The 15,327-nt window shown below is 48.4% G+C and overlaps 1 protein-coding gene across 1 annotated transcript; it reads right to left on the reverse strand.

The window, feature by feature from the left end:
* Positions 1-2,823: 2,823 nt before the first annotated feature.
* LOC126528351 (uncharacterized) lies at positions 2,824-14,960 on the reverse strand. The gene is made up of 3 exons (XM_050176253.3): positions 14,085-14,960; positions 9,841-10,006; positions 2,824-3,617 (listed from the first exon to the last, which is right to left on the reverse strand). Exons 2-3 carry the CDS (start codon positions 10,004-10,006, stop codon positions 3,283-3,285), a joined length of 501 nt encoding a protein of 166 aa, XP_050032210.1. The 5' UTR covers positions 14,085-14,960; the 3' UTR covers positions 2,824-3,282.
* Positions 14,961-15,327: the final 367 nt, after the last annotated feature.

The raw sequence follows: 15,327 nt of genomic DNA on the forward strand, positions 1-15,327 counted from the left end.
TGACTTTCAAAAGCCCGTCCACCCTTGATCATTTGGCTCCAGAATTTCCTTTTTTGGGCTATTTCTTGGGGGAATGGAAGGAAAGTAGGGCGGATGCCTGTAAGTTGTATGATCAGACACATGGCGCTCTGTTCGAAACGACTCAAGCATTTATTGAAATTGTCAGATACTCTTTTGAGGAGCTCAAGATGTCCTTTGTGCTTCTTGGGAAGTTCCAGACCGACCTTCTAAAAGACCGCTTCAGATGTTACCGATGACAGGCTGGCTCGCAATATAATTTGTCCGTAAGAGAAATCTATGAGCGTGAGAACAAGTTGCGACTACAGAGAACACTTCTACGAATCGGCACAGCCTCCACAATCGACGATGACAAATACGAAAATAGGGAAGAACTCTAAACGCAAGCAGCCGTGTCAAGCTGTGACGGTGTCAAGCCGTGTTGTGACCGAATAGGGGCTGTCAAAGCTGAAGGATGCTGTCCCAGTTATTGCCTATGTGGCTGGTTATTCCGTGCACACCGCTCTGAAGAGCTTGAGATGAGACAAGTATGCAGAGCTCTTGACAATTCACAAGATTGTCGCAGTTTTGTCCGAAAATCACATGTACACTCTTGTCAAAGAAATTGACGGTGTATAGGGCTGGTTTGCCCGGCCATACCAGCTGTTAATGCCGTGGCTCACAATTACGTTGTCTTGGAAGAGCTTTCCAAGCGTTCCGCATTTGTAAAGGTCCAAAAGCGACGCCAAGTGGCTATGGAACTCACACTCCAACTGCTAATTTTTAACTTTAACCGTACACGGGGACCATTTCTGTTACAATCAAGAAAAAGAATCCCTTTACAAAATCTACGAATCAGTATTCTTTTACTGAAATTTGCTGTAGCAAAAATAGAAAATTTTCTGCTTTTTTCCTTTTGTTTTATTCACATTTATTTTTTACAGTGTGGCCAGCGCCGGCGTGGGCTCTCATTCATCTGGCGTGTGACTGAATGCGCGCACCGAGGCCACGTGACCGAGGCGTATAGCACCATAGGCGCCGGCGCACGTTGTAAGCAGTGTGTTAGCACAGGTCATGAAAGAATAGGGAATTGTAATAACTGAATTTTCGCAAGCGGATGAATTCCTGACTCATTAAACTGCTCACTCTCTGGACACTTTCGGGTTGTGAGATGTTGCGGAATAGAGCGGCCAATCTTACATTAATCTTTTTGTTCTGGGGTTTCTTGTATGAGTCCAAGCGCAACTCGTCCGCAGTATGCCTTCGCACGGCCATACCCACTGTATCGCATCATCTGACACACCAGTTCGGGCCACATGAGCGCAATCAAGCCCCCCTTCTAATGGGGGCTTGATTTCGCCAGAAAAATGAAACAGTACTAGAGGAAAAACAAAGCTGATATATTTAATGCGTCTTCCATATGACCAACAGAGTTTGCAGCGCAGTCGCTATGGCGTTGCGCTGCTGAGGACGAGGTTGAGGGTTCGATCCCGGCGGCGGTGGCCGCATTTCGATAGAGGCGATAAGCAAAAAACCATGTGTGCTTGGATGTTGGTGCACGCTCGGGGACACCAGGTGGTCAGATTTAATTACCATGACGCGCTTCATAATCGCCATAATTTTGTTTCCGTTAAATTCATTGACATTCCCCGCTACATCCTTATGCATTACAAATCCTACCCCGTATCTGTTACATTTGAAAGGCTACGTTGCAAAGCAAAGACGTATATATCTATCCAACACTCGTAGCTCTCCCCCCCCCCCCCCTCCTCCCTGCCTCCCCTATAAGCTGAATGACAATCAAGGTAGTGCCTCGTCATTCCTCAAAAATCCCTCCTAAGCGCTTCACCCGATAGGCTACGGGCATTCAGCGCTATTGGATTTCAGGAGAGGTTGGAAGGTGTCCTCCTGGACGCCTTCTACAAGGTCAGTGTCCGGAAACCTCTATCGCTCTCTCGCCCAGAGTTGCCAAAGCGTGCCGAAGGGATGCTGACGCACGAGAAGGGCAGATTAACTTCAATTCTATACGTCTGCAGGCATTAGGCCAAGAAGAGAAAAATACGGAAAAGAACATGGATTGGTCTTGAGGGAGCTGCGCTAGCAAAACAAGCGCGCTGCTAGCGAGAAGTTTCGGGAATCTCCTTACAGATCCGCACTGCTGCCTTGAAACAATTTCTTCCAGCCAGAGGGAAAAGGGACTTTTCTTCTTCAGGTCCTCCTCGCACGTCATCCATTCCCCCGCACGTGACGTCAGTCCCGTTGTCATGATGGCAACCAGTTCTCCCTCTGGTTCTCGGACGATGACGAGCGATGATTAACTCGCATGAGAACGTTAGGGCCATTTGTCAAAGGGCTTCGCACTTAGGGGGACACGAATCCGACAAAACACAACCGCACTTTTGGTCAACACGTGCACAGGTTCTGAAGATCAATGCTGCGCAGTGCGACGTCATTGGGTCAACCATCTCCACCATCTAGGACAAAAGGTTCGGAATGGGCGTGCGACGTCGGGTGATAACTTGTGTTAAGCCATGGCGACAGGCGCTCGATTGGGCGTAGTTAACAGCGCCGGCACGTTCAGGTTTGAGTACCTGCCTGCTTACACCACAATGTTGAGTGGCAAAGAAGTTTGAGAAGGTCAGAGAGACAGGAAAGATCCCGGTTTCGTTGCTAGGTGAAACAACTAGAGCATCTTTGACCTTCAAAACATTTAGACCGTCCTGCCATATCTACTGTGTTTATAGCAGTCATTTTGTTTTCATTGTCATCATACCTTTGGTATTTATTCTTACAGCTTGCTCACAGAAACGCCATCGAAACAAGAAGTTCGGAACATTTCCAACTTTATTGAAACAAACTTGAGTCGACAATGTGAAATCGAGTACATATCAAACGAATCGTAATAAAACGCTTCGCGAGTCGTATGTTGTATCTTCTTGTGGCAAAGCCAAGAAACGCAGAACAAGTAAGTTATCAGGCCTGCTGAGCTAGTCATGCATCTTTTGAGAGCAAACAGCGCTAAGCACTGGGCACACAATACGATGACGTCATATCCTTGCATCTCATGGTGCCTGTCACGACGAAAGCCGCACTCAAGTGCAAGCAACCTTTTCAAATGCAGGAGCCAGTACCGAGTGCATTACGAGGACGTCGATTGCCTGTACTATATAGCTAAGGGGACATAGCACGTCGCGACGAAGCTGCGCGGTGTCCATTAACGTCCTCCCGTTCAGCGTGCCGCGTTCAGCGCAGTTCGCTCCCAAAAGAAAGGCCTAGGCGTTCGGCTCAGTTGGTCTTGAAGCGGTGCCACTTGGAGCGCAGCCCGTGGTGCCTGGTGTGGTGCGCGGTCAGCAGGCGCCCGTTGAGGAACTCCGCGGGGCACAGGCCGCACGGCAGGGGGCGCACGCCCGTGTGCTGGCGCAGGTGCCACTCGAGCTCGAACTTCCGCGCGAACTTCCTGTGGCACTCCTCGCAGCGGTAGGAGAGCTCGAACGCGTGGTCCATCGCGTGGTGCACCTCTTCGCTCCTGGTGGCCGTGGGCTTTTCGCAGACGCTGCATTGGGTCTCGCCGGCCGGCTTCTGCTGCGGCTTCTGCTGCTTCAAGCGGCGCTTCTGTTCGCCTGCGACGCGTCAGAGGAGGAAACTGTTTTATGGACACGAAGCGGTGGCGCAGCGGTAATTGCAACGTTGTGCTGCGGAGCATGAGATCGCGAGTTCGATAGCTGGCCGCGTTGCGATGGTTACTGGGTGCGTCAACGACGACAATTATGGGGAGCATGCGGATGACGAAGTCGATATAGGTCTCTGCTTGGGGTAATTTCAATATTGTAGGCTCAGCTAACCACAACGGCTTCCACTCCATTAATGATGACTTGATTCAGTGGGCTAGAGGGTTTAACCCAATTCCATTTGGTTCACCATAAGGTCATCAGGTTACGCAGAGTGCTGGAATGTGTGACGAACTTCTTTCAATGAATTAATCGTTGCTGAGGCACAGCCTCAGCGCATGAAGTGATGAAGTCATTCGTTACTAGACAGCAAGCCATTCATTAAAGAAAATACAGCACAGAGAGAAGTAGAAACTCTACAGACTAACGAAGCACAGAAAAAAGAATGAAGTCCTCAAAGGAAGGATCAAAGCCAGAAGGAGCCAATAGTTTGGCTTAATTAGCTTTAGGTCAGAATGAGATCAGCCGGTATTGTAAACACGCGAGCATGGCAACTCAGGACTGTCGTAGGCTTAACCTCGTCTGAACGCGATCGGCATCGGCTCAAACTGTGTTCACGGATGATGAGGACTGAAGTTCATGCAGCTTACAACGCAACATCATTTGCCTCCCATCTCTTGCCTGTCAACAGGGAACACAACTTCTCACGACAGCAGCTTCTCACGCCAAGCACTAGCTCATGATCGTGGACTCCTCTGCGCTCTAGTCACTGTCGTCTGCACGATCCCGGCAATATCTGTGTGTACCACTCCTCACACCATATACACATTGTGGCCTGTAGCTGAAGAGAAGGTAAGGTAGGATGTTCGAGGTAGGAGGAAGAAGATCGGCACGCAGAAAAGCCCCGTTGCCATCGTGTGGCTCGTACCCAGTTTGCTCTCTGGCTGTGCCCTGCCCGCATGGTGCTGCGTTTGTCGCTGCTGCTCTACGACCCGAATAAACTCCCTTTACAATTGGTGGAGGTGCTGGGTACGACAGGAAGTCTGGAACTTCGCAATCGGATACTGCACCCCTCTTCATTATGCCGGAAGAAGGACCACCACAACAACAACCCGCTGTCCCTGTGACTGTCGTAGTCTGCCCTGGCCCGTTGCGTCAACGCGACCCACCCCCATCTTCAGCGGCACAGAAGACCATGACGTAAACACTGGCTCGCTAACTACGATCGGGTGGGCATCCAGAACCACTGGGACGTCGCCAAGAAATTGAATTACGCGTCGTTTTATTTGAGCGGTGTCACCAGCGTGTGGCACCGAAACCACGAACGTGATCGCACGACGTGGGGGCCTTCAAAGCTAACGTGACGGACGTATTCAGGCGCCCCGCCATTCGCAAGCTTCGCGCCGGGCTACGCTTGCGTAGTCGTGCGCAACAGAGGGGGGAGACAGTTACAACTTACATATATGTTGTCGACCTCTGTAACCGCGCTGACGTCATAATGACTGATGCGGAGATCAGACATATCTTAAAATACGTTGAAGACGAAGCCCTCCAGATGCTGTTGGCAAAAAATCCGGCAACAGTGCCTGAACTCATCAGTCTCTATCGAACCTTCGATGAACTACACAAACAACGCGTAGCCACCCGCCAATCCCCTCCTCAGGCCACTTCAGTGTCGACCGTGGCTGTTGCCCCGGATAACACTTCGCTTAACACACGGCACTAACCTGGCCAGATTATTTTTAAACGATATGCCTTGATGTTTAATTAGCACGAGCAAACGGTCTCTACGCATTTTTAAACATATTAGCTTAACAGTGCCGATTCTTTCATTGCTTCTCCTATATTGCGAAAATGCGGGGTTTGTAGCTGATGACATGGTTCAATTTATTTTTATTGTTTGTTTTGTTCTCGCAGACCGATATCTACCTTTACGAAACTTGCGTCAATACCGGCCACACAAAGGAGAAAATATGGGAGGACGTGAGCGTCACCACACGGGAAGATGCTTTTCGGCAAGGTTTGACAACAGGGCTTCGCGCACCACGCGGCAAAAGTGGCAGGCTCATCCTGTTGCCGGCCGGTAGCGAGGATGGCTTCTTAAACGCTGCGTGCCTCGTTTTCCGAGCAGCGAAAGGAACTACTGACTAGCACAAGGAAATGGATGGGCCGCGCTTCGAGAATTGGTTCATTTAATAGCTTTTGCAAAACAGCAAACCGCGCAGTGTCATAGTAATGGCAATACCACTTACCGTAGCGCTCGCCTCGAGAAATTTCCAACGTCTTCAACACGAAAAAATGGTTATTCGATCTTGGCTCACGTAGAAGAACATCGTGTTTTCCCCGGATCAATTAAAGGCAAAGCTATTGGAGCTACTGAACCAACACAATAAAATTGACTGTGGTTTAGCTGTGGTTAAGCCTGGTTCAATTGCGAAAGTAATATCTGCATGGCTACGCTTGTAGTTTAAAAACGATTCGTGCACTAGTGCGGTACTTGAAGTGCACGGGCTTAACAGACCGTTTATAGTGTCCTTGTGTATCATGTCCCTCCCACACGGACTCAGTGCTTACTCTCTCCCTTTCTTCCTCTTTCTATTCCCCTTTCCCCCACCCCCAGTGTAGGGTAGCAAACCGGATGCTGTTCTGGTTGACCTCCCTGCCTTTCCTACCCTTGTTTTCTCTCTCTCTCTCTCTCTACCTGTGGTGTAACTTGATGTTGGACTTATTTTGTTTAATTCGGTTATACTGATGTTAACCTATGTTCTCTATTAAACACAAAGACTTGTTTCACGTTGCAACCTCTTTCTCTCATTCTATCTATCTATCTATCTATCTATCTATCTATCTATCTATCTATCTATCTATCTATCTATCTATCTATCTATCTATCTATCTATCTATCTATCTATCTATCTATCTATCTATCTATCTATCTATCTATCTATCTATCTATCTATCTAACCCACACAACTCTCAAACCTGTTTTTTGGGGACACGACGGAAGTGTGCAGAGGAACGAACCCAACGAATTTCAGTGACATCCGTTGACATCGAAAAGTCGCGGGAGTTGCCATTTAAAGCCCATCCATACACGTTTTCGCCGACTCCGTACACATTGGCTCCTCGATCACGGTGGCGCGCGAATGGAGGGGTTTTAGGCTTAGTCTGTGCAGTGCGGCGCACTTTGTGTCTGCGGTATTCCACTCGGTTAACGAGAGTGTCCGTGCTAGAATGTGAAGCTGTCCCGCAGCGTCTTTCCTTGAGAGAGGAATGGGGACAAGCGTCCGTACACTGCGGACGCTGCGAGCCCGTAAAAATGTTCTCCGGCAGGACACACGCGCTCTTATTCCACCGTGTGTCTGCTCCCTCCCCCTTCACCTTACTAGGGCGGAGGAAGTTGTGCTTAGGAGCCTTCGGGCCGGGGTGGCCCTTACACCGGCTGTTGTCTCAAGGTGGAACTGGTCGCATTTACCACTGGGTGCTACGTGTCCATACTGCTCCGTTCCTGTGGTGGAAGCAGATGCATACCACCTCATATGGACATGTACGGCTTTACAATCGGAACGCTCGCGCCTCCTACTGCAAGCCGGCCTCCGCTACAGTGTGACAACCTGCTATGACCGCTGGATACATGACAACAGATTCCACAAAACACTGCTTCAATTCATACACAGCACAGGCCTCACAGCACACATATAATACACATATACGCTCCAAGAATTATGCCTTAAGGGCAAGCCTTTATCGCAATAAAAAACAAAGCGTCCGTACATCACCCTTCGCCCTCGTGACGCCTTTGCCTAGATTTGCCTGACTGGGGCTTCGCCTGAGTTGGCGTTTGCATATCGTCGTAGCTTGTGCGCAGGGTAGTGCAAGCTCGCACGAATTTCAACACGCGCGTTCTGTCTGCGTAATTTTTTAGTAATACACGTTTGTCTGCCAAAAATTCTCGCTGAAGCGTTCCGCGCAGTATTGTCCGAAAGCACATCAGGATGACACTTCCAAACAATAATTAGTCGTCAGGCTTTCTGCGCGCCATTGAAAGCAGGGAATGTTATCCAGGCCCGACTGTCTGGGAAATCTATTCCCGTTTCTATAGACAAGGAACGCCCGAACCTCCTCGGTGGCATACCTACCCTAATACATATAACCTGGGAGTGCACTAAGCACCCTCATAGGCCAAATACCAATAACACAATGGAGCAGTGTGAGGCACGGCTCGCCCGCTCCGACCTGGCAGGACAAAAGTCCTTAATTAGAAGAGGGTTATAGCGCCGAAAAAACACAACACACAGCAAGCGAGACGGGACAGGCGTGTGTTGTGTTGTGTGCTGTGTGTTGTGTTTTTTCGGCGCTATAACCCTCTTCTGGAAACATGCACCAACTAGCCCCCCAACAAGTATTACTCAGTCCTTAATTAGCCAGGTCAGGCAGGCGGCAGAGGCCAGTGGGGACCTGGACTGAGAGGCTCCGACCACCCCTCCTTGAAATCGTTTCCATTTCAATAAAGTTTCTATCTATCTATCCTCGGTGGATCCGTGGCTATGGCGGTCTGCTGCTGAGGAGGAGGTCGCGGACTGGCCACATTTGAATAATGGTGAATTACATTTCAATGCACGTAAAGAACCCTACGTCGTCAACGTTATTCTAGGGACCTTTTCCAGTAACTTCCGTGTCGCCCAGCTTCGGGAACTTGCCTTTGTAGACTTTCTCGAAGCAAATGTTATTATAATTAGTGTAGTTTGCCGCAAATTCTTAGAGGGACACAAAATAACAAAGTGCACAAGGACGGGCGCTTTCTTCTTTTGCATTACCTTATTAATTAATTTACGCTAAACTACCACAACTATAGGGCAAGACGAACTACCCCAATAGCCAGTCTTCCCAAACTGTATAATTTCATCTTGAGAAGACTTCCAATGGAAGATTCGGAGACCGACTAGCCGGAGCCTTTCGCGAGGAGACTTTGTTTTAGCAAACATTGGCGCAATAGGCTTAAAATTGTTTCACGAGTGCAAACTGGCAGACATCATGTAACATTCAGTAGACTTGGCACGTATGCCATTGGCGCGTTGTACATGGGGCTCTGACTCGGTCATGATGTTACGCCAGGGAGAGCCTGAGTGCAGAAAATTCTTCTGGACGATCAGGTGTTACGAGGACGTAGTACGAGGCATTCAAGACTCTCGCCGATCGATATTCTGAGCCACTGAAGATTAATCGAAACCCTCGCCCTGCAATGCAGGCGTGTTTCCGATGTACTGTGGTACAACCTTCGTTAGCGATTCTAAAAACGCTCGCTGACTTCACGTTTTTTTTGGGGGTTTCTGCCCGCTACCGACCCATTTCTGTCAAATCCGGGCTTTCAAAGGTGTTGGCGCAAGCACACGCTGCCGAGAAAAGTTCAGACGCCATATTTCTGAACATTTCTTAGCGTTTTCTCATCCACATTCCCGAGTTTGGTAATCTGACCTCAAACTTGTACAGACGTGAAGTAAAGTTATCGGCGTTGGCCAGGTTCAAATCACGAACCATACAACTGTGACCGCGTGTGGGTCCAGGGCAGCCTCACGATCGTGTGTGTGTGCGCGTGTGTGTGCTTGTGTGCGCTTGTGTGTGTGTGTGTGTGTGTTAATCTTTGTCCGATCTCGCGAGGCACAAGGGCCCGTGTGTCTGGAGGGAGGGGGCGGGGCTGCCGACTTCGTTGCTTCTAATACATCGCCTGCCAGCTTTCTAGTAAAAAAATAATGTGCAGAAACCATCGACGCCACTCTAAGACAATGGCTGAACACTTCTAAAAAGCCATTAAAGGAATGACCCACCTCAAGACGTATGTCGGTTGCATTGAGGGCTTTTTAGTAGCGTGTTGTTTCATTGCGTAAACCCCAGGGGAAACCGTTAACCAGCACATATGTTAACCAGCACACGCGAAGAACATCGATGCCACCTTAAGATAAAATTTAAAAAAAATTCAATACAACCAAGCCGGCTCGGCTCTAGCAGTTACGATAAGGCGCACCACTCTCTCACTGAAGGGTACGAACTGTATGGGTGGTACCCTGTTCAGAGCCATGTTATGAAGGTCAAGTGTGAGCAGCGAACTCATCGCGTTCGAGTCAGAGCAGCGGCTTCGAGTGGCCGCACGCTTGCGAAGCCACGCTATCCTACTTACTCATCCAAGACCACCAGTTCTGCCAGCGTTTATTATTTTGCAGGCGCTTTCGGGCGTAGTGCACCAGCGGCTTGATGTCGGCGCTGCGCGCGGCCTGACTCACACTCGCGTCTCCGGGAGCGCGCGACGACGCTGTGGCAGCCGCTTCCTTTTTCACGGGGTCCATCTGCGCACCGAACAGAAGCATGCTTGCCCTCTGAAAGGTACTAACGGCGATACACCAACGTTCTGCGGAGCAATCCCTACGAAACACACTCCGCTGGCCTCCACCCGAACGCGATACTGCTATCGTGAGAACTTGCAATCAGAAGCAGCAGAGGTACATATTTCTTTAAAGCAATGCCCATACGCAACAGGAACAAAATACGCTATTATAAGAAATCTTAACAGAACACATGCTTACAGCCAGTGATCAGCGGTAAATAAATAAGGAAAGCCTCAGACTGGCACCGACCTTTCGACAAGGGAGCTTGCCTTCGTCAGTGTAATGATGCAGTGGAAGGTCGACTGAACGGCGGAGCACTTTCGCGGCAAGGGCGGGAGAAATACGTGTAATCAAGATGGTGCAGCGACGTAAGGGACAAAGAGATATTAAAGTATGGGAATTGGGCGGCACAGTACAATCGGTGCCATGATCAAGAACGGCCGCGAGAACATCAGCACTCGACTGAAAACACGACTCATTCGCAAGCATGCATCACGGTCATTGGATTGACGACGCACAGGCTGCTGCTTGCGTATTTATATGGAACGGGTACGCACACGCAGACACTGACTGACTCGCAGAAGAAGCACGCTCACTTAATCGCCCGACCACACAAACCAAAGCGAACACTGGCCGGTCCGGCTAGCTCGCAGACATCCGTAAGATGCGCACGCGTACGGCGAATTTCAAGTTCCTGATTCAGAGCTATTGCGGTGAAGTATTGGTAATTTGAGCCTTTTTTTCGGAGCAAGCCTGTTGAAATCGCGCACCGTGAGAAGAGTGACCGTTAGCGAGCCTCGAGAATGTCTCAGCGTTCCCCTAAAGTATAGCCCACCGAAGACCGAAACATTGCACGTTGCGCAATCACGCTCAGATTGAGCTACAACGCGCAAGCGCGTGCCAGAGTGATCGCGCGTTGTAGCTCATTACTGGGCGTGGCAGCACTCCTTTTTGTTTTACCGTTCAGCTCTTGTGGTAGCGCCGCAGCTTCAGGCGCAGTTACAATGAAACATGGATGTTTCGTGCGCGCCTCGATAACCTGTGGTCATTCTGGTTTAACATGCCAACACTAGCATAATGCCTTGACATATCCAGAACGCTATTTCGAAACTATGCACTGTTCTTGCCGGGCTGCGAACCTGCTCGCAGAGGTGCCGCTGTTCTGTGCAGTAAGACAACGCATCGAAACACCGGCGTTTTTGCCGTTGCGGGTGCGTTTTAGTGAAGGTAGTTTTACTGCACACAATCTTAAGTGCAGCGAGTGGGAGGCCGCCGCAGCACTGGCTCTGAAACGCACGTATGTTAATCGTGGAGATGCGATGGCTATTCTTTCGTCGTCGTCACGTTTAGTTACATCGCGGTCTCCTTTAACGGCTCTAAGGCTCTAAAACAGTAACTACGCGAATCTCGTTCGCCGTTGTGGTTCGCCGTGACTGACACTGTTTTCAACACCTTCACTGACTATTTTCCCTTTTCCCTGGAAAAAAAAGTAAGAGGCATGTCGAGGTGTTTCCGCACCAAGGCAGTGAATAAATTTAAATAAATAAATAAATAAATAAATAAATAAATAAATAAATAAATAATAATAATAATAATAATAATAATAATAATAATAATAATAATAATAATAATAATAATAATAATAATAATAATAATAATTTTATCCACTCTTCTCACAATTACAAATCCAGCCCGCATAAACAACAGTGCTTGTGTGCGAGGATGAGCAGTATGGCAGGTAGTACCAATACGTGTACAACGGATTTAACTAAAAAAAGTTACTGTAATATTGAAAAGGCATACACATACTATATCTCTGAAATAGATCAAACAGAAATGCATTGACATGAAACACAACTATAGAAATTAGGTTCGCACAAACTGTATGCAATAGTAAGAAATGCAAAATGGCACGTAGTATAAAACATTCTGTCGGATGTGCTCCATCATTGCCTCATGCTTACAAAAATCTGAGGGAGGAAAGTTGAACAAACATGCGTAATACGTATCACCCACGACCTTGGAAATAATTTTATTTGTTTAAATGATCCTGTGATCTCACGGTCATACAAATTATTAAACTTTGCTGGCACGTACAGAGCTCGAGTCCTCTTGCTGTAGTTGGTGTACGCTCGAGGTACAACATAGTTTTTTATCTGACGTAAGCAGAAGGATTTGGCATTGGGGTTTTTGAAATTATTAGAAAAACAATTCTTACACATGGCGTGACGCAATACTTTCTGCTCGACAAACAACATGTCCGACTGGTACGTGCTTAACAAGACATCCTTCCCATGACCAAGTGTGCCATGAGAGAGGCTAGAGGCTATTCTTTTAAGGATGCGGTTGTCTTCAATCTACTAGAAGAGGCATAGCCGTAAATTGTTATTTCGTACTTTATGACAGATTCACCAAGTGATTTGTTAACCATTTTACGAACATTTGCCTCGCACAAGGATTTCAGAGCATACAAATGAGCGCACACAGCACCGTAAACGTCTTGCAAGCTCTTCAATGTCAGCAAAGTTACTGCCAGATCGCTGTAACCGAAGTGCTGGTTTGGCTAGTACGAAGCGCGTAACCGATCAGAATATTCATTGAAAATATTTCACAGATATGTGCCAGTCTACCAACTGATACATCAAAGGCAGTGAAGATGCACAACCGAGTTATCCCACCGTGTTTGCTGGCTCACGGTCTCGCTCAAAGGCAGCAGCCACGCAGCGTTCGAGCGCGTTCCTGGCTGACCGTTTCTATTGACCCCAACCGTACAGCGTTGCCACGGAACCCAGTTAGGCGCAGTCACCGCCGTCCCAAATTTCTAGCTGACCTCCAGGGTGTAGCCGGGAAAACGTGACGTAAGAAACAATATATAGTGACTACTTTCAAGAAAAGAAGCCGCGCGATTAAGTTATTGCTTGAAATGTGGCAGGGGGAGTTTTATTTTATACTCATTGCAAACGACGTTTCAAAGCAAAGATTCGGGACTATGGCTGTTCTTTGGTTGATTGGATAAGAAGCAAGCCGCGCGCCATCCCTCACGACCGCGCGAAGACTGCTGTGGAACTACCTACCCTTAACCGTAGAGAAATGGCGTGAAAGATTTGCTGTAAAATTTCGGCAGCCTTACATTTGGATTGTTGTGAACAACTATGCTCTGTGAATTTCCCCTTGCTCTAAGGTTGCGTGCTGCAAAAAAAAAAAAAAAAGAAAAAACGCTGCACAGTGTCAAAGAAATAAACTGCATGCGAGGCTGAGGACGAATATTAATGCGGGAAGAATTATGTTCAAAGCATGTACACTGCACTAAAAAAAAGAAAGAAAAGAAAAAGAAAGAAAAGCGAAGGCCAGCTACCCTTGTCAACGAATGAACGACCTTTACTGCGGTAGAACTCTCAAGGCTTTAATGAGAGTGTACAGTATTTCTGAGAAACTCAGGCGGCTGCAGTTTCGCGTGCCTATTTGCGACCTATCGGCGACGCAAGGTCATGACCCCACTGCAACAGTGGTATACAGGGTGAGGCGATCACACTTAACGTAGTTCCAGTCTTTCCTCATCGCGGTGCTAAAATTCTTACGCTAGAGCTTTAGTGGGGGACGCAATCATTTGCAAACGCGTTCGCATGTGAGCTATGCTGCGCGGAGATTTGCCGTTAGCACCGCGGCAGTGAGTTGCATTCACGCTCTACCGAAAATAATCGCCAAGCTGGGACGTATACATACAACACTACAGACACGCGTGAGGGCGGTATTGTATATCCAGTGGGAAAGAAACACGAAAACACCGAGTGTTTAAACGGGGTAATTAATAGCGCATGGCATACGCGCTGTGCACTTCCGTTCAACCCATATGTACGTTTTTGTAAACATACATGCGAATCGCTCTCCTCAGGGTGGCATGCACGAAGGCCGCAAATTTCTGGGGTACCATTCCGGCACGCGGTCGAACAGAATGAAAGACGCCGTTAAAGTTGCATTTCACAAATCATACACCTCGAAAACAGCCTCAGCAGATTGCGTTACGTACACGAATGCGTACCTTTAGTATATCGCTCGCTCGAGTCGCTTCGGCGCTGTGCGGCTTCCACGTGCTTCGCTGAAAACGTCGGGGGTGAAAAGACGGCGCTTCCAGGGCGACTTCTCCGCTCGGCGAAGCACGGCGTCTGAAAACTGGCCAGCGCCGGTGCGGCTACACGTGAGAGAGACGCGAGGTGCGTCCCGGTGGGTCGGCGTCTTTCGTGCGCCTGAACGCCCGCGCCGACACGAACGCTGCGCAGCGCGTTCTTCGATGTGTTTGAATGCCAATGCGCGAAGCACCGCAGGCACGGCGAGGCATGACGCTGTGTTAGGAATGGTAGAGGTGAAACGTGTGCAGCTCTGTTCCTATTACGCCAGTATCGTTTGGGGCCGAGGTTTTTCCTTACGTGGGACTAAGGTCATGTTCGTGCGCTGCTGCTTTTAACGGAACAAGTGGCGCGCCATGTATGGCGTGCGGCGGCACAGAGCGCCTGGAGCACCACCTTCGTGCTTCATTTCTTTAGTCTTTTTTTTTTTTTTACAGCGAAGATGTCTATGGCTACCCTCTGGAAAAATGGCTACCCTCTGCAAAGCAAACTTTCTCGCAAATGCTCTGTGGCTCTCAATATAATGTAGGTATCCTGGAAAAAAGAAAAAAAAAACCATACTCTAATTAGCCGCTAAGACGACTCTATGAACATGCCGAGTTTCATTTACTTGTCATAATTGGTTAGCTAATAGTGAATTTGTAAACGTTTCAGAATTACCGTCCGCTGTCAATACATGGGCATTTACGGAGGGAGTATGGTTAGAGGACAGGGCTGCAACTCTTGTTTTATCAGAACTATCCCGATACAAATTATATGACACTTAGGCTCTAAGACGACTATAACATTATGCCGAGTTTTATGTACTTTTTATAATTACGTAGTGCGAAGTTGTAAATATTGGGCAATTTCGGTTTGCTGCCAATATATGGGCTGCTACGGGAGGGAAACGGACAGCCTCATGTTTGTCTGCTAGAATAAAAATTCGCAGCTCCACGGGAAAGCCGAAGCACCGATTGCGATAGCAAAGTAGTAGAAAGCTGTACGAAGTAAGGATAGTAGCTTTATCGGCCGTATAAACTGGTGAACATTCGTTTACTTACTAAATTAACCATGATGGAATGCGTACGCGTGGCTCCACGAGGACGTAGATACAGGCACATGGAGACAGCCTTGCCTTTGTGTGCCTGCTTCTTTCTTCGTCCCGGTTCAGTCGCA

The sequence above is a fragment of the Dermacentor andersoni genome, chromosome 9, assembly GCF_023375885.2.
Source record: "Dermacentor andersoni chromosome 9, qqDerAnde1_hic_scaffold, whole genome shotgun sequence".
Classification (NCBI taxonomy): Eukaryota; Metazoa; Arthropoda; class Arachnida; order Ixodida; family Ixodidae; genus Dermacentor; species Dermacentor andersoni.